This window comes from Vidua chalybeata, chromosome 27 (genome assembly GCF_026979565.1).
Source record: "Vidua chalybeata isolate OUT-0048 chromosome 27, bVidCha1 merged haplotype, whole genome shotgun sequence".
In the NCBI taxonomy this organism is placed as follows: Eukaryota; Metazoa; Chordata; class Aves; order Passeriformes; family Viduidae; genus Vidua; species Vidua chalybeata.
Window position 1 is genome coordinate 1,215,151 of NC_071556.1, and position 23,505 is coordinate 1,238,655.

The 23,505-nt window shown below is 55.1% G+C and overlaps 1 protein-coding gene across 10 annotated transcripts in view; it reads right to left on the reverse strand.

Moving 5' to 3' along the window:
- TCF3 (transcription factor 3) overlaps window positions 1–23,505 on the reverse strand; it is an 84,001-nt gene that overhangs the window by 23,423 nt on the left and 37,073 nt on the right. For 8 of the 10 annotated variants that reach the window (XM_053965652.1, XM_053965651.1, XM_053965650.1 and 5 more), the window contains exons 4-8: window positions 16,613–16,686; window positions 15,489–15,585; window positions 6,224–6,291; window positions 3,046–3,175; window positions 1,429–1,478 (exon numbers count right to left, since the gene is read on the reverse strand). In XM_053965652.1, the coding sequence (XP_053821627.1) occupies window positions 1,429–1,478; window positions 3,046–3,175; window positions 6,224–6,291; window positions 15,489–15,585; window positions 16,613–16,686 (419 nt within the window). The remainder of the gene's footprint in view (window positions 1–1,428; window positions 1,479–3,045; window positions 3,176–6,223; window positions 6,292–15,488; window positions 15,586–16,612; window positions 16,687–23,505) is intronic. The other 2 variants (XM_053965647.1, XM_053965653.1) reach the window with 2 other exon arrangements.

Below are 23,505 nucleotides of genomic sequence, written 5' to 3' on the forward strand. Positions count from 1 at the left end.
GGTGGCACTGGATGAACTTTAATGTCCATTCCAGCCCAAACCATTCCACAATCCTATGGATGACTGGAGTGCAGGTGTCACTCAGACACAGGGAAGGGGCTGAGCTGTGGCAAATGCCAAGCAGCTCTTCCTGTGGGAATCAGGGCCCTCCAGGGCTCTGCCAGCAGGACAGACCAAGCCCCAGCACTTTGAAATTCGAGGCCAATAAAGGCCATTTGCTGGGGTGATGTTTTCCCCACATGTCGACTGGGGTTTAAAGCTCCAAATTTCACACAGAAACTCGAGGCAGTGACACAGATTGTGACTCAAGCAGGTTTTCCCTGTCAAAACACAGACTCCTGGAACTGTTTTCTGTCTCATTTGGATTCACGTGGACCCTCCAACACCTCCAGGTCTGTGAGCCAAACCTGGCAAGGCCTCAGAGCCCTCCTCTCCCTCTATCCTCCAAAACCAGCACCTCGGCGTCCAATCCCAAAGGCAGAGCCTGTGGTGGAGGTCACAGCTGTGCACCAGCAGTCAGGGAATGCCACAGCACAAATTTCCCCCAGGGATGGGAGTGTTCCCTGAGGAATGGGGCTGTGTCACACCAGCTTTGGCAGAGAGCGAGGGCACGTCTCCAGCACAGCCCAGGTCTGGGGACCGGGCCCAATGGGACAGAGCCGTCCCCCTCCAATCACACAAATATTCCAGGCAGGAATGCAGCCCCGGCCGCCAGACAGCTCCCGTGTTCCTGCAGGAACCCTGCAGCCCGCTCCAATTAGCTTTCCTGGAGATCCCATTACTTGCAGCCACAAAGACATTGTTCAGTTTATTCCCCTGAACAGCCGCGGGAGCAGGGATAGCGTATTCCTGCAGGCTGCTCAGCTTTCCTATAAAGCAGCGCACACCTGGAGCGGGCTCAGCTGCCTGCCCCCAGCGCAACTGCGAAACCCGAGCCGCCGGTGTCGCCTTTCACCCGGACACAGCGGCAAACACGGCACTGCGGGCTCCTTCCCCACGGAGCTTCCCATCCCATCGCTTCCCTGTTCTCCTGCATGGGAATTCCCTTCCCCATCCCGCTAAAATCCCAGCCCGTGATGCATGCAGGGCATGCAGGGTCCTAGTTGCTGGCAGCTTTAGTTTGGGAGAAATCCTGCAAAGTTTGCAAATTTTTAGGTTTGGCACCCCAGTGTGAGTGGCCACAAACAGAGGCTCTTTTCCATGGGAAGCAGAACTCATTTCCCCAGGGTCTGGCTATCAGCCCAGGGGTGGTGTTTGGGGCTCTAACGGCAGCAGGGTCCTAGCTGCTGGCAGCTTTGCTTTCGGAGAAATCCTGAAAAGTTTGCAGATGCTGGCGTTGGCACCCCACTGTCGGCCGGTTTTGGGGCAGAGGGAGCAGGGATGGTTCCCAGGGCACGGGGAGATGGGGAACACGCTGCTGCCACTTACCGAGGAGGGGAGTCCAGGAGGCACCTTCCGAACCTTTTTGGGCTGTCCATCTGAGTCAGAGAAGAGAGGATTTGAGTTTTCAAGGGGGTTAGAGGGAGGGGAAACGAGCTGCAGCAAAAGTCTCCGGGCTTGGAAACTACAGGTACAGACAGGGCTGAGATCCCAAATGTCCCTTGGCCAGTGAAAATGTCCAAGGATGAGTCTCTCCAAATTTTATCTGCTCCCTATGGGGGCAGGTTTCACACCCACACAGAGATCCCAGGACAGGAAGGGCTTCTTGGGAGAGACTGAGCCCATAAATATAATAGCATTTAATGTTATAACCCCTCATTGGGGTTTTTTTTGGAAACACTTTTGACTTGAAGTGGGTTTGTGGAGAGAGGATGCAGAAAGGGAACACATACAGGGCTGGGCTGTATTTTCATTTGCTTCCTACACAGGGATAGACTTGGGAAAGCTTTACTGCTGCAGGAGGCAGGGATGTGCTTCCCAGGGACAGACCCCAGCCCCTCCCACCAGTTCCAGCTCTGGAGGGGGACACAGTGTCCTGGGAGAAGGGGACAGTTCAGGGAGGTGGTGGGGAAACATTTGGAAGTGGCTCAAGGGGCACCACTGGCTAAATTAAAAAAAAACATATATTTTTCATAATTATTACTTTTATAACTATTTTTCTATAATTGTTGTTTATTATTTTTCAAAACTATTATTTATTATTTTCATAATTAAGGAAAGTCCTGGCTGGGGGGTGCAGGGTGCTAACACAGCAACCTGCCAAGCCATCCCTCCATCTGCTGGGATGTACCTCCAGAGCAGAAATTCATCCCACAGAATGCTAGAGAATAATTTTCCAGGCTGAAGTGGCAGCACCAGAATAGGTGCCTTTTTCTGAAAAGCACTGAAAAATGCACTCATCACTGGGTCACTTCTGGTTTCACTCGTTGGGGAAAGCCCAGAATAGCAGCAGGAAAGTGGCTCTGCAGGGTGCAGGGAGAACTGTGACAAGAAACACAAGTTCTGGGGAACTGGAGCTTGTGTTGCCTCTGAAGTTAAACTCACACCTGACCCCAGCCTTTGGGAAAAGCTTATTCCCAGGTCCATCCAGACATGGGCAAGCCCTGCTTGGGAACAGTGGGGCGGGCAGGGGGAGCTCCTGGAGCAAACATTCCCTGAGTCCCAGGCACAGCTCCAGCACCTCCTGCTGCCTCCTGCCAATCCTGCCTGCTGCAGCTCCAGGAGGGCCACCAGCCACAGAAACAGCCTCCACGGCAGCCCAGGGTTTGCCAGGAAGGACGAGTGATGTGCAGTGTGGCTGGAGGTGTTTTTACAAGAACCTCAAGCCATTTGCTGCTTTCAGATAATCTGGCATTTTCCAGAAAGAGGGAAACCTGATTCTGAGCACCCCTTTTTAGAGGTTAGATATCACTCTCTAGATATAAACGAGATATTTAAATACATTCCCTCCCCAAAAAAGAACAAATGCCAAATTCATGCCAAGGGCACACGTGGCAACATCAGTCCCTCATTCCCAGCATCAATGTCCTCATTCCCAAGGGCAGATCTGACGAGGGCACCTGCCCAGGTGGCATGGTGGCACCCAGGGGACATGCAGTCACTCACCTATGCTGCTCTCAGCACCTCTCCTGCGAGGATTGTTGGGGTAAGAGAAATACTGAGACCCTCCTTTGCCCCCCGTGGGGGAAAGAGTGCTCGGGCTGGCGATTCCCATCTCGCTGGGCAGGAAACCAGGCTGCAAACAAGGAGAGAGAAAAGCCCTTCCATGGAATTACACTGGAAACGACTCGCTGGGAGAGAACAGAGCTGCTTTGAGCCACCTTCACACCAATTCAGCTGAGGGGAAAAATAAACACGAGCCAAGGGGCCAGGAGGGAAAGCAAATCCGTAAATATGGGGGTGGAGGTGGGGGAATAGGTGTGGAGGAACAAAAGAGGCTTTCAGCTTGTGCTTTCCTGCTGGACCCCAGCAAGGAACCTCTGCAAACCAGGGATGCAAACCAGCAGGTGCCATGGTGGGGGACATCGTGGTCCCACGGTCACCTTGCAGGTGCCGTGGTAGGATCAGCATGGTCCCATGCTCACCTTGATGTCCAGGAGGACAGCTGGAGCCCCATGTCACCAGCCCATGTCGTGGCCAATGCCCTGGAACAGTGCTGCCACTGCTCAGGGTGGTTTTCTCCTGAGTTTTATCAGGGAAAAGCCAAATCCCTCTTTGTAAAGTCAGGAAACTCCTCCCTTTGTTTATCCCAGCTGACCTTGGGCACGCTGGGAAGCAGCAGAGCCAGAGCCCAGGGTGCTCTCTCCTGGGATGGAGCCTCTCCTCCAGCACTGCCCCTCTCACCTCAGGAGGAAGTTCAGTGTATTTACATGGAGTTGCACAGGGCTGCCAAAGGGCCCTCAAGTCCCAAAAGCTCAGCTTTGACCCATCTTCTGAGGGCAACACATGGAAATAAAGGAGGATTTCAGGCTTTTGAGAAACTGGAAAGAAAAACCTTTGCTTTCAAACTCCGTCTCCTCCAGAAAGGGGTCAGGGAGGGAAAGAGGAGCTCGTGTGTTCACAGCTGGTGACATTCCTGCAATCTGTTCCACTGCTCAGGTTTCCTCTGCTCTGGACCCGCTCTGTGCGTGGCCAAGGAAAGCACCCAGAGGGATCCCGAGAGCTGCTGCCCTGCTCTTCCTGCAGGCAGGAGACACACTAGGACTTTGAGGCAGTGTCCCAGAGAAAGGGGTTTTGTTCCCATTTCCTCTCCCTGGGGATGCCCCAGGAGATGGTTCAGGGTTAAACAAAGGGGAAATGCCCTGCCAGCTCTACCCTACCAGAGCAGGGCACTTTTGGCAAGAACTTGATCCCCATCCAGGGCATCTCCACCAGACAATTTTTCATCTTTTCACAAACAAAACAAAACAAAACAAAACAAAACAAAACAAAACAAAACAAAAGTCAACCCCCCTCACTCCCCCAAACTGGAGACAGAAGCAACAACTGCTCTGGGGGCCACAGAAGCTCCATTGGCCTCCCCCCATCCCCCACAAGGGGGTTTTGTCTCCTCTCCACATCAAGTGGGATTTGCCACCCGATCCCCAGCCCTGTGCCCGCCTCTCCTGGGGCCTCTCCCGGCCATTTGCCCCCGCATTTCTGTTACCTTATATTCCCCCTCCTCCACGAAAGCCCAGCAAAACCATCACATCCAAAAGCAACACTTGGCACTGGGCCCGGTTTTCTTTGAGCAGCTTCAGTGGTAAATGAAATCCACTCTGGCACAGCCAGCACAGCTGCTCCAGCAAAGGAAACATCCTCACTTCAGAGAGGAGGAAATTATGACAAATTTGTGTAAAATTAAAACATGTAATATGTGTGTGTGTACATGGATAAAGTAAAAGCTGTCCGGCCAAAAGCTCCTCCCTTGGCTCTAGTGCTGGGACTGCTTCCCCAGGGCCACGGCGGGCACTGAGGGGGCACTTGGAGCCACACATCAAAGGGAGGTGCTCACTCCTTCCCAAAAACTATTTCTGGATGTTGGTGTCAGCGGGGGAGGTTATCTCAGGGCTGCTCCACTGTGTTCTGAGCTTGGACTGACGCCTGTGGTATTCCCCACAGGAAGCAAAGTTGTTCCCCCCAGCATAGCCCGGAGTTCACATGGGGTGACCCAACAGGGCCAGGCTGTGTCTGCAAGAGGTGGCTCTGATGTGCTGGGTCCCTTCCAGGATTGTGGAGATCATGGAGTCCCAGAAGGATTTGGGTTGGGAGAGACTTCAGAGCCCATCCAGTGCCAGCCCTGCCATGGCAGGGACACCTTCCACTGTCCCAGGCTGCTCCAAGCCCTGTCCAGCCTGGCCTTGGGCACTGCCAGGGATCCAGGGGCAGCCACAGCTGCTCTGGGCACCCTGGGCCAGGGCCTGCCCACCCTGCCAGGGAACAATTCCTGCCCAATATCCCATCCAGCCCTGCCCTCTGGCAGTGGCAGCCATTCCCTGGGTCCTGTCCCTCCAGGCCTTGTCCCCAGTCCCTCTCCAGCTCTCCTGGAGCCCCTTCAGGCCCTGCCAGGGGCTCTGAGCTCTCCCTGGAGCCTTCTCCTCTCCAGGGGAGCACCCCCAGCTCTCCCAGCCTGGCTCCAGAGCAGAGGGGCTCCAGCAGCTCCACGTCGTGATGTTGGTCCCAGGGCAGGACAGAGAGCTCCTGCTGCAGGTCCTGCATCAACAGCCCCACCATAAAACCAAAGCTCCACCTGACAGTCACTCAAATGATGCTGCAGCAGCACAGAAACCACCTCAGAGACCCTCCCCAGAACTGGGACACTGGACACTGGCCAGGGAGCTGGGAGATGCTGCTGAAGAGGGAGAGGGAAAGCCCAGGGCAGGCAGTGGAGGGGGAAGGAGCCTCCTGGAGTGCTCCCCTGCCCACAGCCAGCCTGGCACAGGGAAAGGCATTGCTTGGATCTGACTCCCTGGAACTCCCCAGCAAGGCAGCGTGGCTGGGTCAGGGCTGATTAAATACAAACCAGGAGTAACAATAACGAAACGAGTGAGGCTGAAGAAGATTGGGAAAGAAGTGAGAAGCTGCTACAACCAACATTTTCTAACCTCTGACAACTCTTCTTGAGCCAGCAGCACACACCAGTATGAACCCCCAGCACTCCACAGAGGTTTTGGAGCACAGCAGAGGCTTCCCAGGACCCCGTGAATGGAGATGAGATGTAAATCCAGGCTGGTTTTCATTACCAGACTCTCACTCTCGGGAGCCAGTAAATGAAGCAGAAAATCTCACTGCATTTTATCATTACCTGGTTTAGTCCTGGCATCCCTGTGTCTCTTCCAAACGTGGAGTATGAGGCTCTTTCACTGCTCTTCCCTGCAGAAGGAGAAGAGAAAAGACAAGGTTTGGGGTAAGAGGGAATTTTTTTTTTTTTTTTTTGCCCCCAGGCACCTGGATCCTGCCAAGGGACAAGTCCTGTTGCCATGAGGCAGCTCACCCTGCCCTCCCATGAAGGGACAGCATGAAAAGCTCGTACTAAAGCAGGAGCTGCTTTAAGTTCACAGAGAGCAGGTCCAAAACCACCAAAAGCTCGGAGCTGCAGCAGCACAGGGAAGTGCTGGTGGCCATGGAAACTGGCAGTGTCAGCCCGAGCCAAAACCTCCCTGCAGAAACCGAGACCCGGCCAGCTGGGCTTGGCAGGGGCAGGGCTGAACAGACCAAGGGCCAGGACAAGGGACCAGACCCCGGGGCTGCTTTCCAGACAACAGGAAATGCAATCCCAGCAAACGAGAGATGAGCTCCTGCTCTACACAGGGCACTGGGCACCTTCTTCCTCTCTCCTGGGGGAGGTTCAGCTTCCCAAAAGCTGCAGCTCCTCACAGCCACCTGGTGTCTGTGTGGGCACAGCCCCGTGCCAGCAGGGTCCCTATGAAGCTACAGATTCCCAGAAGGATTTGGGTTGGAAAGGACCATAAAGCCTCTCCAGTGCCAGCCCCTGCAATGGGCAGGGACACCTTCCATTATCCCAGGTTGGTCCAAGCCCCATCCAGCCTGGCCTTGGGCACTGCCAGGGATCCAGGGGCAGCCACATCTGCTCTGGGCACCCTGTGCCAGGGCCTGCCCACCCTCACAGGGCAAAATTCCTTTTCAACATCCCATCCATCCCTGCCCTCTGGCAGTGGGAAGCCATTCCTCCTTGTCATGGCACTCAGGATCAGTGAGGGCTTCTCTCAAAACCACCTCACCATGCACACGTGCAGCTGAAAATAAAGTTTTGAAGGGCCAAAAAAACCCAAGCCCAGATACCTGCTGGGATGTTCCGTCTCCAAAACATCCTGGCACTCTCCTGCCTCATGGTCACTGCCCCAGCCAGCAGCACCCAGGGGTGCCAGGGCAGCAAAGGACACAAGGAAGGGAGGAAGGGAATGGTTCTGTGCTGTGCCTGCAGCAGCTGGAGGCACAGCAGTGTCCTTTGGGATTCTCTCTGTCCCTCTAAAGCAAAACCAGACACTCTTCTAGTGGGGAACAGGCACTCCACCAGCCCCCACCTCCAAACCCTTCCCGAAAAGGGGATCACAGATCACATCCTGCCTCTGGTTGGCTTAGTGAGCAAAATTGGGAGGGACGGGATTTTGCCAATCTACTTAGCCTAAAGCCAGCCCAGAGGCCACTAAGATGCAGGTTAATGCACTGGGGCAATGTTGGGGCTGGCAGGACCCTCCCCACACCACTAAGAGGTTTTGGAGAGCAGAAGAGGGGAGGGGACGCAAAATGCTTCAAAACCATCCCTTCTGAGACACAGGGCCAAGAGAATGCCAGAGTGGTTTGGGTTGAAAGGGATCTTAAAGCCCATCTCATTCCAGCCCCTGCCATGGCAGGGACACCTTCCACTGTCCCAGGCTGCTCCAAGCCCCATCCAGCCTGGCCTTGGGCACTGCCAGGGATCCAGGGGCAGCCACAGCTGCTCTGGGCACCCTGTGCCAGATGGGAAGAGAGAAGAGGCTGCTCATTTTGCAACCTTACCATGGAGGTCTTGAACTCAACCCAAAAACTTTAGAGTGGATTCTCCCACTATGACCTCCAAGCCCCAGATCCCCATTCCTGCCAGGAAGGTCCTGGCATGGTGCAGCCTCCCCCTGTCCCTCCATCCAGGGACAGCTGGAGGGCCCTGGGTGCTGCTGCCATTTCCTTTCAGAGGCTTAAACGTTAAGTAAACAAAGGTCAAAATGTCAGAGGATGGATCTCCTAAATGACCTAATTTCTAAAAGAGCTTAAGAGCTCGATCCACTGCAGCACCAGCCACGGGCACAAAGGACACAGCAGGTTGTGGCATCAGGCAGGTTCTGATTGCTCCTAAAGCAGAGGACAAGCAGGGTAATGCCAGGGGGGGTGGGCTGGACAGCAGCAGCCAGGTTTCTCATCTGATAGCACACTGCTGCTTCCATGTGTGACTGCAGTGGAGAATCACAGAATGGTTTGGGTTGGAAGGGACCCTAAAGCTCTCCCAGTTCCACCCCTGCCATGAGCAGGGGCACCTTCCACTATCCCAGGGTGCTCCAAAACCCATCCAGCAGCCTCTGCCATTACCAGAGAACTTGAGCTTAACCAGGGGGTTCCTGGATGTGTGTGGGAAGGTGAAGGGACACTGGGCAATCCCCAGCCGTGTGATGTTTAACAGGGCAAGTGTCAGATCCTGCCCTGGGATGGGGCTACCCTGGAGGCAGGGACAGACTGGGAATGAGAGGCTGGAGAGCAGCGCCGTGGGAAGGGACCTGGGGGTCCTGGTCAGTGGCAAGTTGGATCTGAGTCACTGCTGTGTCCTGGCAGCCCAAAGGGCCACCCTGTCCTGGGGGCACCAGGCCCAGGGAGGGATTGTCCCACTCTGCTCTGCACTGGGGCAGCCTCACCTCCAGTGCTGGGGGCACTTTGGGCACCACAAGGTCAGAAGGATCCAAAGGATCCATCACCCATAAGGGTGTTGGAGAGTGTCCCAAGGAGGGACACGGAGATGGGGAAGGGGCTGAGGGCACTTGGCTCGTTCAGCTGCAGCACAGGAGACTGAGGGGAGGCTCCTCGGGGGCTGCAGCTCCTCCCGAGGGGAGGCAGAGGGGCAGGGGCTGAGCTCTGCTCTGGGCCAGGGACAGGAGGCCAGGAAGGGCTGGAGCTGTGCCAGGGCTTGGCATGGAGCTCAGGGAAAGGTTCTTCCCCCCGAGGCTGCTGGCACTGCCCAGGCTCCCCAGGGAATGGTCCTGGCCCCGAGGCTGCCAGAGCTCCAGGAGCGTTTGGCCAGCGCTCTCAGGGATGCTCAGGGTGGGCTTGGTGGGGTGGCTGGGCAGGGATGGGGGCTGCACTGATGATCCCTGAGGGTCCTTTCCAGCTCTGGATATTCTGGGATTCTATGAACCCAGTGCCAGCTCTGCACTGCTCCAAACCCACAACCTTCTCTGCATGTCTCATTCTTCACTCAGCATCTGCTGCACCCTTGTGTCTGTGGGTGCCCCATGGGATGGGGGACACTGGGAAAGAGAGGGCAGCCCTGGCCAGCCCCAGCTCCTGCACCCTCCATCATCACATAACAAGGGAAAAAAGCAATAAAAAACTCAGCAGAAGAGATTTTACATTTAACTGTCTATGAAAAGAAGGCAGAAGAAAGAATGGCAAACTTTTCTGCATTGGAATGTACCTAAGCCTGCTGAAATTCAAAAGGTGCACAAGCTGGGCAAGGAAAGGCTGACCTCGCCAGCAGAAGGAGCTGTTTCTGTGGGCATGCAGATGGCACAGGTGGCAAGCCCAGACCCACCCTGTCACCCCTTAGCAGCCACAGCCCAGGGCACCAACCAGGAATCGTCTCAAACCCCATCTTGCTCCCAGCAGAATTACTAAAATCCTGCAGATGGATGTGAAGGAATCTTGTGGGAGGAGGAGGAGATAGTGGGAATAAATCCCTTGAAAAGAAAGGGGTTTCCTTTGGAAAGGAGGTGAAGCACAGTGGAGGCACCTTGAGTCAGTGCAGCCAGACACTGGCTGACAGCATTCAGCATTTCCAGATCTTTCTGGCATCCCCCTCCTGCCTTTCCCCCTGCCAGCTCCTTCTCCTGCCCCTCATCTGCCTGTGCTGCCTCCAGCCCTGCCTAAGGAGCCTTTCCCAGCCTCTCTCCTCTCCCAGCATGTTCCCTCTTGCAGGATCTGGCTGTGTGGGGCTCTGGGAAGCCTCCCCCAGCCCTGCCTTCACCCAGGGCTTTTCCAGAGGAACCCCCCACGCTGTCTGTGCTGCTTCTCCCAAGTGCACATCTGCTTCTGAACTTGGAGCTGAGGTAGAAAAATAAAAACTGCTCTTCCCAGAGGTTCCCACCCACTCTGGCAGTGTCAGGGATTGGCTTTGGCACCCTGGATCTTGGCTGCATCTCACCTCCACTGGAGCAAACTGCTTTTACATAAACTCATGGGTTTGACATTTCTCTCACAGACCACAGAATCACAGAATAGCCTGAGCTGGAAGGGATCCACAGGGATCATCGAAGTCCAACTCCTGGCCCTGCACTTGACAGCCCAAGAAAAAATATTTAAATGCTGCCTACAAGTTTTTCCAGCACTCACTGGCAGAACCAGTGCCCCCACATCACCCCAGCCCCAGCACAGCTACCACCCACCATGCACCTCCCCCAGCCCCACACTGCTAATTCCATTAGAATTCTGGCCTGGGGGAAAAGGGGAGGCAAAACACAGCCAGGGATTAAAAATGGGGAAGAAAAAAAGAAGTTAAAAAACCAGGAGCAGCACAACCCCTGATTAAACCCATTGTCCAGGAAGACCCCAATCTACAGGCACTGACAATACCCACCCGATTAGGAACACTGCTCTGAAAGGCAGCTAATTACTAGAAATAATTACTAGAAAGAAATCTGTTATGGCTTATCAGTTTCCTCACTGTTTAACCACCCCACTCCCCCCCTGTCCCTGCTGAAGAGAATGGTAAATTGTGAAATTGGTGACTTAGAAAAGCCCTCCTCACCTCCTCATCCTCTGGGATGAGCTGAGCTTGTTTGTCACTGTGTGGTGTCCTGGCACCGACCTGGGACAGCCAGGGCTGCTCCTGTCACCTCTCCCCACCCCAGGCTGGGCAGCTCAGAACTCCCCAGGGGGTTCCCTGTCCTCCAGCAGCAGCACCAAACGCTCAAAGCTGGAAAACTTGGAGAAGGGAGCAATGGAGGGCTCAGACATTGGTTCTGCACCTGCTCACCTGGTTCAAAGCCCCCCAACCAGCAGCCTGGGATGCTTCTCATTCAGAGCACTGACGGTGTTTCCATTTCAGGAGTTTAGAATCATGGAATCCCAGAATATCCAGAGCTAGATGGGACCCTCAGGGATCATCAGTGCAGCACCTGCCCCTGCACAGCCACCCCAACAAGCCCACCCTGAGCATCCCTGAGAGCGCTGGCCAAACGCTCCTGGAGCTCTGGCAGCCTCGGGGCCGGGACCATTCCCTGGGGAGCCTGGGCAGTGCCAGCAGCCTCGGGGGGAAGAACCTTTCCCTGAGCTCCATGCCAAGCCCTGGCACAGCTCCAGCCCTTCCTGGCCTCCTGTCCCTGGCCCAGAGCAGAGCTCAGCCCCTGCCCCTCTGCCTCCCCTCGGGAGGAGCTGCAGCCCCCGAGGAGCCTCCCCTCAGTCTCCTGTGCTGCAGCTGAACGAGCCAAGTGCCCTCAGCCCCTCCTCAGCCCCTTCCCCAGCTCCGTGTCCCTCCTTGGGACACTTTCTAATTTATTTTCTTATTCTTTTGACAAATTTAGGTTATTCCATCCAGTGCAACACAGCCCAGAGGTCCCTGCCCAGTCCGTCCTGCAGGAGCTCTGATTTTCCCCATCACCTGTGGAGCTGAAGCTGTGGCTGAGGGAAGTAACTGAAGATTCCCCCCACACTGTGCCTTTAATGGGAGCAGGAGGGGCATCACCCACAGCCCTGTGGGGAGCCTGGGTGGGGGGAGCATCTCCCCCAGGTGCTGTGTCAGTGCAGCCCCTCTCAGCTCCGTGCTGAAGGCGCCTCCTAAAGCCAAGCTCTCACCGTGCCCCATGTTCATCCAACGAACATCCATGAGCTCAAACTCAACAGCTGAACAGACATCAGTGCTTTTCCTTTCAAAGTGCTTTTGGATCAGGTGTGCACCCTGTGATCCACAAGGTCACCACCCTGGGACTGCCTGGACTGGGGTGAGGAGCAGTGACCATCCCTCCCTGGGGCCACTGCAGGGAAGAACAGGGATTAAATCAGAGCTTTGTACTCCCCCAGCTCCACCCCAGGGGCTGAGCAACCCCTTCCTTACTGCTCCTGGGAGGGGACTCGGGCTGGGGAGGGGGACCCTGGGCAGGGGAGGAGAGCTTGGGCTGGGATGACACCAAAGGGCCCAACCAGGACAGGAACAAAGGGCAGGGATGCAGCCTGCAGGGGTTTCAGGGATGTGCTGGCAATGTCCTGCTCCCCTCCAACTCAGACCTTTTCTCCTTCTCTCCTGAGCCAGGCAGATGCCTCCAGCCCTGCCTTTACCACCGAGTTTGCTGCTCGTGGAGTTTGTGACACCAGCTCCCAGCACAGAGACACACTGGGCAGAAATCTGGATGGACACATCCCACTGCTCCCTTACCCAAAGGGCCACTCCACCCTGCAGCTTCTCAGTTTCTCTCCTTGCTCCCTGCTCCTGTCAGATCAGTCTGAGTGGTGACAGGACTTGTGTAGGAGGGTGAGCACTGGCTGCATCTGGATCCCCCTCGGGATCTCCTGGGCCCCAAAATGCCACCAGCCTGCAGGGACAGGGGAAGGCTCCACCCTGGAAGGGATGTGGTCACTGCTTCAAAGCTCAGGCTGGCAGGAGCTCCTCAGCCCACCAAAGTCTGGTCAGAGCACAGCCTCCTTTTCCATGTGGAAAATTGAGACAAAAAAATCACCATTTGCTCAATGTCTCCAACAATGCTGCCTGCTGTAGTGTCCCTTTGCTGGGGAAAGGTGCTCCCTGCCCCCATCTTCAGAGGACAGGGGGCTGTAGCCTGGTCCTGGGACATGCACAGGCTGCAGGAACACAAAATCCAAAGGATGGGGGTCCCAGGAGGAGCCATCACCACCTTGACTGCTCAGAACCTCAGCGCTGACTTTGGGGGGCCCTTTCAGCTCAGCCTCCCTCTCTACTGGCCCAACCCAACAGAGAGCATCCAGGCTGCTCCCAAAACGGTTCCTCCCACAGTTCCTGATACTCCTTGAAGAAACAGCAGCTGAGTAGTAAAGAGATAAAAATTCTGATCTTGAAAAAGGGCTTAGTTGTTTCACACACCTTTCATCCATCAACAGCCACAACATGTTCATCCTCATCTGCTCCCTCCACCTCCTCAGATTTTGAAATTCCCTGGTTCCACTCAACCACTCCATTAACATGAACTTCCCGCCCTGAGGGGCACCTTGCTGGCAACCAGGGCCTGGCAGACAGGGAGACACAATTCCAGAATTCCACTTTCCCTCCCATATTCCTCTGCTTTTACAGAAGCATTATTTTATTTTCCTGCCTGTCCTCTCCCTTATCCCTTTGCATTTTCCCACTCTAAAATTTTTCAGAAGCAGCTTGGAAAAGAGGAGGAGAAAATCCCACCCCTGCTCTTCCCCATGTCCTTCCTTCCCAGCACACGAGCAAAGAGGTTTATATGGGATATTGGGCAGGAATTGTTCCCTGGCAGGGTGGGCAGGCCCTGGCACAGGGTGCTCAGAGCAGCTGTGGCTGCCCCTGGATCCCTGGCAGTGCCCAAGGCCAGGCTGGGCAGGGCTTGGACCAACCTGGGATAATGGAAGGTGTCCCTGCCATGGCACGGACTGGCACTGGAGGGGCTTTGAGGTCCTTTCCCACCCAAAGCACTCCATAATTCTTTGATTCTACAATGAAAAGTGATTGATGTATTTTGGAACCTGCTCCCAGAATCGATGCTTTCTACTTTAACCGCGTTCAATTATAGAAACAAAAGGGAGCTGGAAATGTGAGGAACCCTTCCCCCCTGCCTGTTCCCCATTTCAGTGGTGGAGCTCCTGGTGCTGCCCCTGACCCCCCTGGGGAGATGCAGCCCCTTGAGCCTGGGACCAGAGTGTGACCACAGTCCTGCTGGCCACAGGGCCAGTGCTTACCCTTGACCCCAGAGCCACTGGAAATCACCCACGGTGGCCCCACGTGCCAGGGACCGGTCAGGCTTGCAGGGAGAGCGCGGTGGCTGCCAGGGAGCTGGAGCCCCGGCTTTGGGAGGCAGCCAAAGGCGTCTTCCCCGCACACATCAAAGGGGAAACCTCCGTGTTCCTCCCCGGGCAGCTCCTTCTCAGCTGGAAACTCTCAAGGCTGCCTTGGCCCCAGGTGTGGGATGGGCTGGGATGGGTCCCCCCACGCACATCCCCCCCAAGCCCTGCTGAGCCGCAGCAAGGCTCCCCTGTCCTACCCAAAACCTTCTCTGTGCTCCACTTACAACCTCCTGGGGCAGAGAGGGAGAAGGAAGATCCTCCCTTGCAGAGGGACAGGGGGAGCTGCTCAGAAAGGCTCCACCCCCTGCACAGATCCCCAAGGGACACCCAAAGGTTGCCCCCAACAGCACAAGGGGTGAGAGGGGGAAGCAGAGCTCACAGCGAGCCCCAAGGCCTGATCCAGGCCAGGAGGGGCCAAGGTGTCGCCAGCACGACCCTGCTCTGCTCTTCCCCTTTGCCACCACATCTACAGGGGGGATTTTATGTTGGGGGATTTTCTGTTTCAAACAGGATTCCCTTTTCTTACTCCTCCATTCCAAGCACGAGCAAGCCCTGCCCTGGCCCCGCTCCTTCCCCATGTGCTGGAGCGTTTTAACCACCCCTGCGTGGGCAAAGATGGGGAGGACTAACCCCAATTCCTGACCTAATGCCATTAGAGCTCTCTAAGCCCTCCAGGAGGGATATTTTCTGCTCTTAATCTCTCCTCCCACCCCTGAGCTGGGAGAGGTGACTGAGTGAATGGTCACACGCATCTGGTCATGTGGGATCACCGTCCCTGTGAGCTCTCACACTGCCTGGAGCTGGGGATGGAGACAAGGCTTCTGGAACCTGGCAGGATATGGGAAGAGGCCCCTCCAAACCCCACTGCAGCAAAGGCAGCACCCTCAGCTGTCTGGGAAGTGACACAGCCACTAGCACATCACAGTCACCCAGTGGGTCTGGTTGGAAGTGACCATGGTGGGATCAGCTGGTGCCACCTCCCCACTCAAGCAGGGTCATCCCAAGTCCTTAATAAATCCTTAACAATAAGCATCTCTCCCACCCTAATTCCCAGCTCCCAGGAGCACACTCAGCCCACCTTGGGGGGCATCGACCTGGAGCAGGCACCCCTGCCTCAGGGTGCTACCATAAAGCAGGGAAACATAACCACACACATAAAACAGCTGGCACAGCTGGCACTGATGGAACCCTCTGGGTACCACCTCCCTGGACACAGCTTGGAGAACATCTGGAGCAGGTCCAACAACGCTGTCCCAGCACTCCCCCACCACGTGTCCCCTGCCCTGGGGACGTGCCAGGCAGCTGCAGGCACTCACCCACGAGTCCAGCTGCCAGGAACGGTGACGAGGAGATGCTGTTGTGGGATGGCAGGTCCCGGTGCTCACCGTAGTGGGGGCCTTCGCCATAGCTCTGCTGGGACAACAGGGGACAGTCACACACAGCGTGGGGACGAAACACGAGGCTGCCAGGGCCCAGCCTCCCCCAGGAAGGGGCAAAGCCAAAGGCTCCTTGTGAAAAGGGCATGGAAAGGATTTTATCCTCATGCCAAAGGAGAACTGGGCAGTGCAGAGGCTGTGGCACTGGGAGGGAACCTGGCAGCTGGGGACATGGCAAGAGGGGACATGGAACCATGCTTTGCCCCATGCTGGCAGCTCTTTGGCACCCACCAGGTAAGAGCCAGGCAGCCCCTCCCTGAACATGGGGGGTGAAGGGGCAAGAAAAAGGCTGGATAAATATAAAAATATATATTTAGATATATTTATATAAATACATAAATTCTAAATATACAAGAGAGAGTTGACATCACAGCCCCAGCTCTGCTGCTGATGGGAGAGGAGGGAAAGGTGCCATTGCAAAAACGAATCACACAAACCCATTAAAACAAAAATTACACAATTTCCATGAAGTTTGTGGCATTTTTCTCTTCCCATACTCAAGCCCCAGTCATGAGTGTTGCAGCAGCCTCAACTCCTTCCCTGCAAAACCGCTCCCAAGTTCTCCATCCCCACCACGGGTGCCGTGGTCAGACAATGTGGTGGATTGCAGGGATTCCCTCCTCAGGTTGCCAAAGTCTTGTGGGGTGGATGCTCAGGAAGCTTTGCCATCAGATGAGATCCCTCAACCCACTCAGATCCCTCGACCCACCCATCTCTGTCTCCTCTGGGGACCTGTCCCACCCCCTGGGTCCCCTCTCCCCACACCAACACCGGGTACAGGGAGGGAGATGCCTGAGCAGGTCTGGGAGAGGTTTCTGGAGGAGAAACCTCATGGCAGCAAAGCCTGGGGAGATGGGGATGGGGACAACCCTAGAGAGCTCACAGAACCCATGTCCAAAATGGGGCAAGAAAAGCTGTTCTAGGGTTAGACCCAAGGCTCTGAAAGGCCTGGGAAAGACCCCGATTGTTTTGGTTGGAGCTTGGTGTTTGTGCTTTGTCCTTACCCTTCCTTGGTCAAATGTGGAGCTGTTTTGATCTGCCGTTCCCCAGGAACCTGATCCCGGTCTTTCATCCAAGCCTACCGAAAAACAGGAAGAACAAAGGTTACTCTTTGCTTTATCAGCAAAGCCTCAAAGGTGTTCTCGTAAAATTAACTCTTCCTTCTACAAACAAAACAATATTTTCATTAATAAACCACTTCCACTTGGCGTGACCGAGCCTCCCCTCTGCCTCCTCACCTTCCCACTCCCACTGGGAGTTATTCCACAAACTTCAAAGCAAATCCTACCACAGCCTGGAAATGGTTCAAAACATGGGACAGTGGGAAGAGGAGAAACAAGTATTTTAACTCCTTTATTCCAGAGAGCACCCACGAATCTCCTTCCTCTGGAGAGTGACAGTGAAAGGGACTGAACTACAAATCAAAAACACATTGCATCCATTTGGATGCTCCAGCAGGACTTGAATTTTGCCCATGGTGGTGCAAAATCGTGGGCCACACTCTATTCAACCTGGGCAGAGTGAAAGAGTGCCCAGAGGTGAAATCCTCAGGTGGGATTTGCTGAGGGTCCAATGTTACAGAGTCACCTGTCCAGGGGTGCTCTTTCAGCCCCCCAAGGTTCCCCTGGGGCCATCAGAGCACACCCCCAGCTTTCTCAGCTTTAGCCGTCCCAAGAATATCCTCAGCAAAAAGGGGTCCAGCCCAAACAGCAGAGGAGCAGGCAGGAGGTTTTGCAATGTTTCCGCACAGGCTGCGGGGGGAGATCGGCTCCTTTCATCCCCTGCCAAGTCCACACAGGTGGCACCTCCTGGGCTGCACCCAGGGGAGGCAGAGAACCATGGAATGGTTTGGGCTGGAAGGGACCTGACTCAGCTCATGCCACCCCTGCCAAGGGCAGGGACACCTTCCACTGTCCCAGGCTGCTCCAAGCCCTGTCCAGCCCAGCCTTGGACACTGCCAGGGACCCAGGGGCAGCCACAGCTGCTCTGGGCACCCTGGGCCAGGGCCTGCCCACCCTGCCAGGGAACAATTCCTGCCCAGGTCCCCATCCAGCCCTGCCCTCTGGCACTGGGAGCCATTCCCTGTGTCCTGTCCCTCCAGGCCTTGTCCCCAGTCCCTCGCCAGCTCTCCTGGAGCCCCTTCAGTGAGCTGGGAATGTCCACCATGACACAAAAACCTTGGGATGTTGCATCAGCACAGCTCCCACAGTTCCAGCTGATACCACAACCACATGGAAGGAACCTTCCCTGGAAAACAGCCTCGACCTGACTCAGCTGCAGGATCTCACTGTGGTGCTCCATCTCCTGCTCCAGTGGGTGACCAGGGGCTGGGGAGCAGCACTTGGTGTTCTAAGGGGGCAAATCCAGGATTTGAGAGGGGCTGGGCAGGGTCGGGGCATCCATCATCCTCTGAGGTGCTGCACAAACACTGTGACTCTGCTGAGTTGGACAGAAGAAATCGCAGATCTGCAGAAGGCTGAAAGTGAGGGTGGCAGCAGCCATGGACACTTCCCAAGCCGTGGACACCCCCTGTCCCCACCAGAGGTCACGGCCACACTGGAGTGACACCAGCCTCTCCCAGCAGCATCGCCCTGTGGCAGCACCAGGGTCCCGTGGCTCTCTGGGGACCCGTCCTGTGCTGGTTCTTCCAATGGGGATGGCACCTCCAGGTGCCCCAGGATGCCCTTTTGGGAGCAGGGAGCTGAGTGGCAGCAAGGACAGGGGGGCAGGGGGTCAGGGCTCACTCCCATTTCGCTTGGCAAAGCTGATTATTATGGCAAACATGCCTCAGATTTGTCTCCTCCGCTCCCCTCACTGTTCATTTAACCAGAAACTTCTTTCAAATTACATCCTTCTATTTCTGTGCCTTTGTGTTAATCATTTCCCCGGAGAATTGGTGTTTAATTGCTGTCTAATTTGCATAATTATGCATATTAATCTCCACACCTAATGAATATTCATAATTCTCATTTAGATTTTGTTTTCTAATCAAAAATTTCCAATGTGATTACTGTGCAGAGCAGGGATAAGCCTCTAATAATACCTTGGATACTAGGGAGAATTACTGCCAATTCTCCCACCTCCTACTTCCTAGAATAAACTTTTGCTTTGCTAATGTGTTTTTCCAAAGCAATTCATCTGCAATCCCTGCAAACCCTGGCGAGGCAGGAGGCAGAAACGCTCCTTTGAGTCATTTTGCTGTCATGGGTGGTTTTATAGCTCCCCAAGGGTTGGGGAGAAGACATGAGCAGGATCAGCAGCCTTGGACATGGTTGGAAAAGTGGTCCCTTCGGGCTGGAAGGACAAGGACTGCAGCACCACAGTCCCCATGAGCAACCCTGGGAGCCCCAGAGGCAGAGGGGGAGCCAAGGCGTGGGGGTCCAGCCCTTCACACCCATCCCTGCCCCATACAGGACGGGCTTTGGGGGGCCTGGGTCACCTTGACCTCTCCCAGAGCCCTCGGTCCTGCCACCACCCCACCGACAGCAGAGTAGCATTCCCAGGCCAGAATATGCCTGGAGAGGATGCTCAGGGGGCTCTGGAGGGAGATGGGGTGCCTGGAAGACCAGGGAAATTTTCCTCAGGTTGTTGAAGTCTTCCTCCCTTGAATGTCCCTTCAGATATTCAAGAACCTTCAGATATTGTCTTGAATTATGCCAAAACAGTCTGGACACAATCCTGTGCCCTGTGACATGGGCCCAGATGAGCCACTGTGGTTCTTGCAACCTGCCCCATTCTGGGATTCTGTGCCAAAATTCCTGAAAAATAAAAGTAAACCCTTGTCCAGTCTCCCCAAGGAAGGAAGGAGACAGCGAGTGGCACAGGGGACAAAGGCTGAGGGTGAGGGTCACACATCCCCTAGACAAGGACAAACCCCTGGCACGAGCTGCTGCACCCTGCAGTGCCACCACCACAGCAGAGACCCTGGAGAGGCCCAAATCCCTGAGTGCTCCAACAGCAGCTGCAGAGGATGAGCCACTCATCAGAGCAAGGCCAGGTCCCCAACCCCTCCTTGGCCCCTTTGTGATCCCAAACAGGGTCACAGCAAACCAACCCTTTTTTTCAGGAAGAAAAAAAGGAGGGCAGGCCCTGGCACAGGGTGCCCAGAGCAGCTGTGGCTGCCCCTGGATCCCTGGAAGTGTCCAAGGACAGGGCTTGGAGCACCCTGGGACAGTGGAAGGTGTCCCTGCCCTGGCAGGGGTGGCACTGGATGGGATTTAAGGTCCCTCCCAACCCAAACTATTCTGGGATTCTGGGATTCTATAACCCCCAAGGAAACCCAAAAGGTTTCTTGTACCCTCCAGGTAGTTCCTGTGGCTGCCAAGGTGAAGTGAGGTTCCATTCTCCCACCAAAGAGCTTCCCAAGGTTCTGGAAGCACCTCTGAAGGTGCCCATGCCAGCTCTGTCTGATGTCTCCTGGAAAATAAAGTCTTGCACCTTCCCCAAGCTGCAGCCACTGGCTTGAAAAGTGCCAGCAAAAAGTCTCCCTATTTTCAGCACCTTGCAGGTGTTTTAGGAATTCAGGGATTTCTGGGATGAAGCCAGGAAAAAGCAGACTGCCCTCTTTCAACGTCTGGCATCTGTCCTACATTCCCTGCCAGCCCACTCTTCCCTCCCTTCCTATTCCTAAGGATCTACAATTTGGCAGCAAATGCCCTCAGCCAGCCCTGCAAAATCCCAGTGTTGGCCACAGGCAGGTGTGGCTGGAAGAGCTCCCCTCAGCAGGATTTGCTCCACTCACAGCACAAAGCCCCTGGGCACGGTGTCACCCCAAACACAGTCCCACATCCTGGCTCTGGGAGCACAGAGCAGCCAGCCTGGGCACGAGTGGAGGGAGAGGAAGGGGAAGGGGGAGACGAGAGGGAAGCTGGGGTGGGAAGGACACAGCTCAGCAGCCCCAGGGCTCATCCAAGGGCACCCCAGCAGCTGTAGAGGTGACCCAGGTGCCCAGGAAGGGTCAGAGGCACCTTGGGGCACCTAGGAATTTGTGTCCTGCCTCTGGGCATCGCCCAGGAGCTGCCCCAGGTGAGATGGAGATCCCCTGAGAATCTTCTGGACCCCAACTGCTCCATACTTATGGACAGATCTGCTGCCTTAAAACACCCACAGGGCTGGCAAAAAAAACCCCATAAATCCAAGTCACCAAAGAGAGATCATGTCCAAAGGGCCACAGAGATGCTCGAGCCCCTCTGCTCTGGAGGCAGGCTGGGAGAGCTGGGGGTGCTCCCCTGGAGAGGAGAAGGCTCCAGGGAGAGCTCAGAGCCCCTGGCAGGGCCTGAAGGGGCTCCAGGAGAGCGAGAGGGACTGGGGACAAGGCCTGGAGGGACAGGACCCAGGGAATGGCTCCCACTGCCAGAGGGCAGGGCTGGATGGGATCTTGGGCAGGAATTGTTCCCTGTGAGGGTGGGCAGGCCCTGGCCCAGGGTGCCCAGAGCAGCTGTGGCTGCCCCTGGATCCCTGGTAGTGCCCAAGGCCAGGCTGGGCAGGGCTTGGAGCAGCCTGGGACAGTGGAAGGTGTCCCTGCCAGAGCAGGGGGTGGCACCGGGTGGGCTTTAAGGTCTTTCCCAACCCAAACCTTTCTGGGATTTTGTGTTTCTGTGGCTGAAAACTCCCATGGCACTGAGCTGAATTCTGTCTGCATGAGGGAGCTCCATCCTGGCAGGGCTTTGCTTTGCCACCCTTCCAATGCTCTCCCACCCTGAGGTGTGTTAGTTTTGGAGACACCCATGTGCCCATGCTGCTGACAGGAGCCAAGCTGATTTTAAAATAACCCCACTTCCCAGCTACCCAAGTTAAGGCACACTTTCCAATTGAGAAACGACAAAAATAGGAGCTACCTCCTCTCGCCATTAATACAGTTATTAAACTGAGTACAGATTAATTGTGCATTTTAATAACCCTGAGCATGAATATTCATAACACATTTCTTGCTCATGTTCTAATTAAAACATACTAATAGAATAAGATGTAGCTGTCAGACAGTCTTTTTTTTTTTCTCTCGGTTTTCCTGCCACAGCCAAGAAGAGCTGATAGACAAGAGCTGTCCTAAGCTTCAGCAGGGATAAAAATAATTTAACCACATTTAGGCTCAGAAAAGCCATCCTTACTGCAGCAATGAACCATATTAAAGGCTATGGACAGTGGCACAGCAATGACAGCTGTTCCCATCCAGCAGAACGGAACCACTTTGGACACAGGAGTCCAACAAGAAAACACAGGAGAGTGACAGGAAAGGGGAACTGTTTTACCTAAAGGAGGACAGATTTACTTCAGATACTGGGAGGAAATTCTCCCCTGGGAGGGTGGGCAGGCCCTGGCACAGGGTGCCCAGAGCAGCTGTGGCTGCCCCTGGATCTCTGGCAGTGCCCAAGGCCAGGCTGGACAGGGCTTGGAGTGACCTAGGACAGTGGAAGGTGTCCCTGCCACAGCAGGGGTGGCACTGGATGGGCTTTGAGGTCCCTCCACCCCAAACTATTCCTGGATTGTATGTAAAAGCATTAAAAGGGGGCAGGGTTTTGTGATCCATCCCACATCCTTCCAGCTCAGTTCCCAGCCTGTGCCATCCACGGGAGCCAAAAATGCTGCACCAAGAGAGGCTGCCCTGGTTTAACAACCAGAGCCCCAAACCCACGTGGGCACAGGTGCTGGTCCTTGAGCCCTGAGCTCTGAATGCCCCGGTCTGAGCACAGCACTTGGAGATGGTGTGGGAGGGAATGTGGCTCTGGAGGCAGCTCTGACCACCTGGACACAGCCAAGGACCCCACAAGCCATGGCCTTTGTATGAATGGGACAGGGTCAGGAGCTGGACTCGATGATCCTTGTGTGTCCCTCCCAGCTCAGGCTATTCAAGGATTCTGTGAAAGGTCTTTTAGAACAAGCTCAGTCCCTAACAATTGCTTTGCTCAAAGCAAAGTTCAAGGGGTGTGCAGCCATCTCTCCGGATCCAGAGGACATGCAGAGATGGAAAACGGGATGTTTTGCTCCTCAACCCTCTCAGATATCATTTGTAAAGCAAATACAGAGTTTTTGCTCTTAAATCCTGTACCAAGGGGTACCCTGAGCAGAACATGCAGTGCTGAAAAGCTGCAGTGCTGCAAGCTCAAATCATGGAATGGTTGGGTGGGAAGGGACCTCAAAGCCCATCCAGTGCCAGCCCTGCTATGGCCAGGGACAACTTCCACTGTCCCAAGCCCCATGCAACCTGGCCTGGAACGCTTCCAGGGATCCAGGGGCAGCCACAGTTGCTCTGGGCACCCTGTGCCAGGGCCTGCCCACCCGCACAGGGAGGAGTTTCTGGGATTTCTTCCTGTGACTCAAAATGTCTCAAAGGCACCTTGTTTTCATGTGTCAGGAGGAGGAGGAAGTGAGGGACCCTCCCAGCAGCCCAAGGGGGGACACTGGGGGACACTGCTGGGGTCTCTGTGCTGCTGGAGCTGTGACTGAGCTGGGCACAGCCTCTCCCTCCCCCTGGCCTCCACAATCTGCCCTCCCTAATCTGATTCCAGCAAAACCACTGGCTTTCTTTTTTTTTTTTTCTTTTTTTCTTTTTTTTTTTTTTTTTAATTCTATTAAAAATACTTAGGCCAAATCTCTCCTGTGGCTGGAGGAGGTTTGGAAGCAGCTGTAGCTGCCACAAAGGTGCATCTTCCATCCTCAAGAGAGACCACATAGTGCCAATGGCAGGGATTTGAGGGCCAGGAGGGAAATTCCAGCTCTCCAGCCACAGCAGTGCCTGAGGGTTGGAGCAGGACAAGGATGTGGTGGCAGCTGGGAGTAAAAAGCCCAGAGGCAGCAGCTTTTCCAGCTCATGGAATACTTAGATCCATGGAATGGTTTGGGTTGGAAGGAGCCTTAAAGACCATCTAGTTCCAAACACCCTGCCTTGGTTATTTAAGGC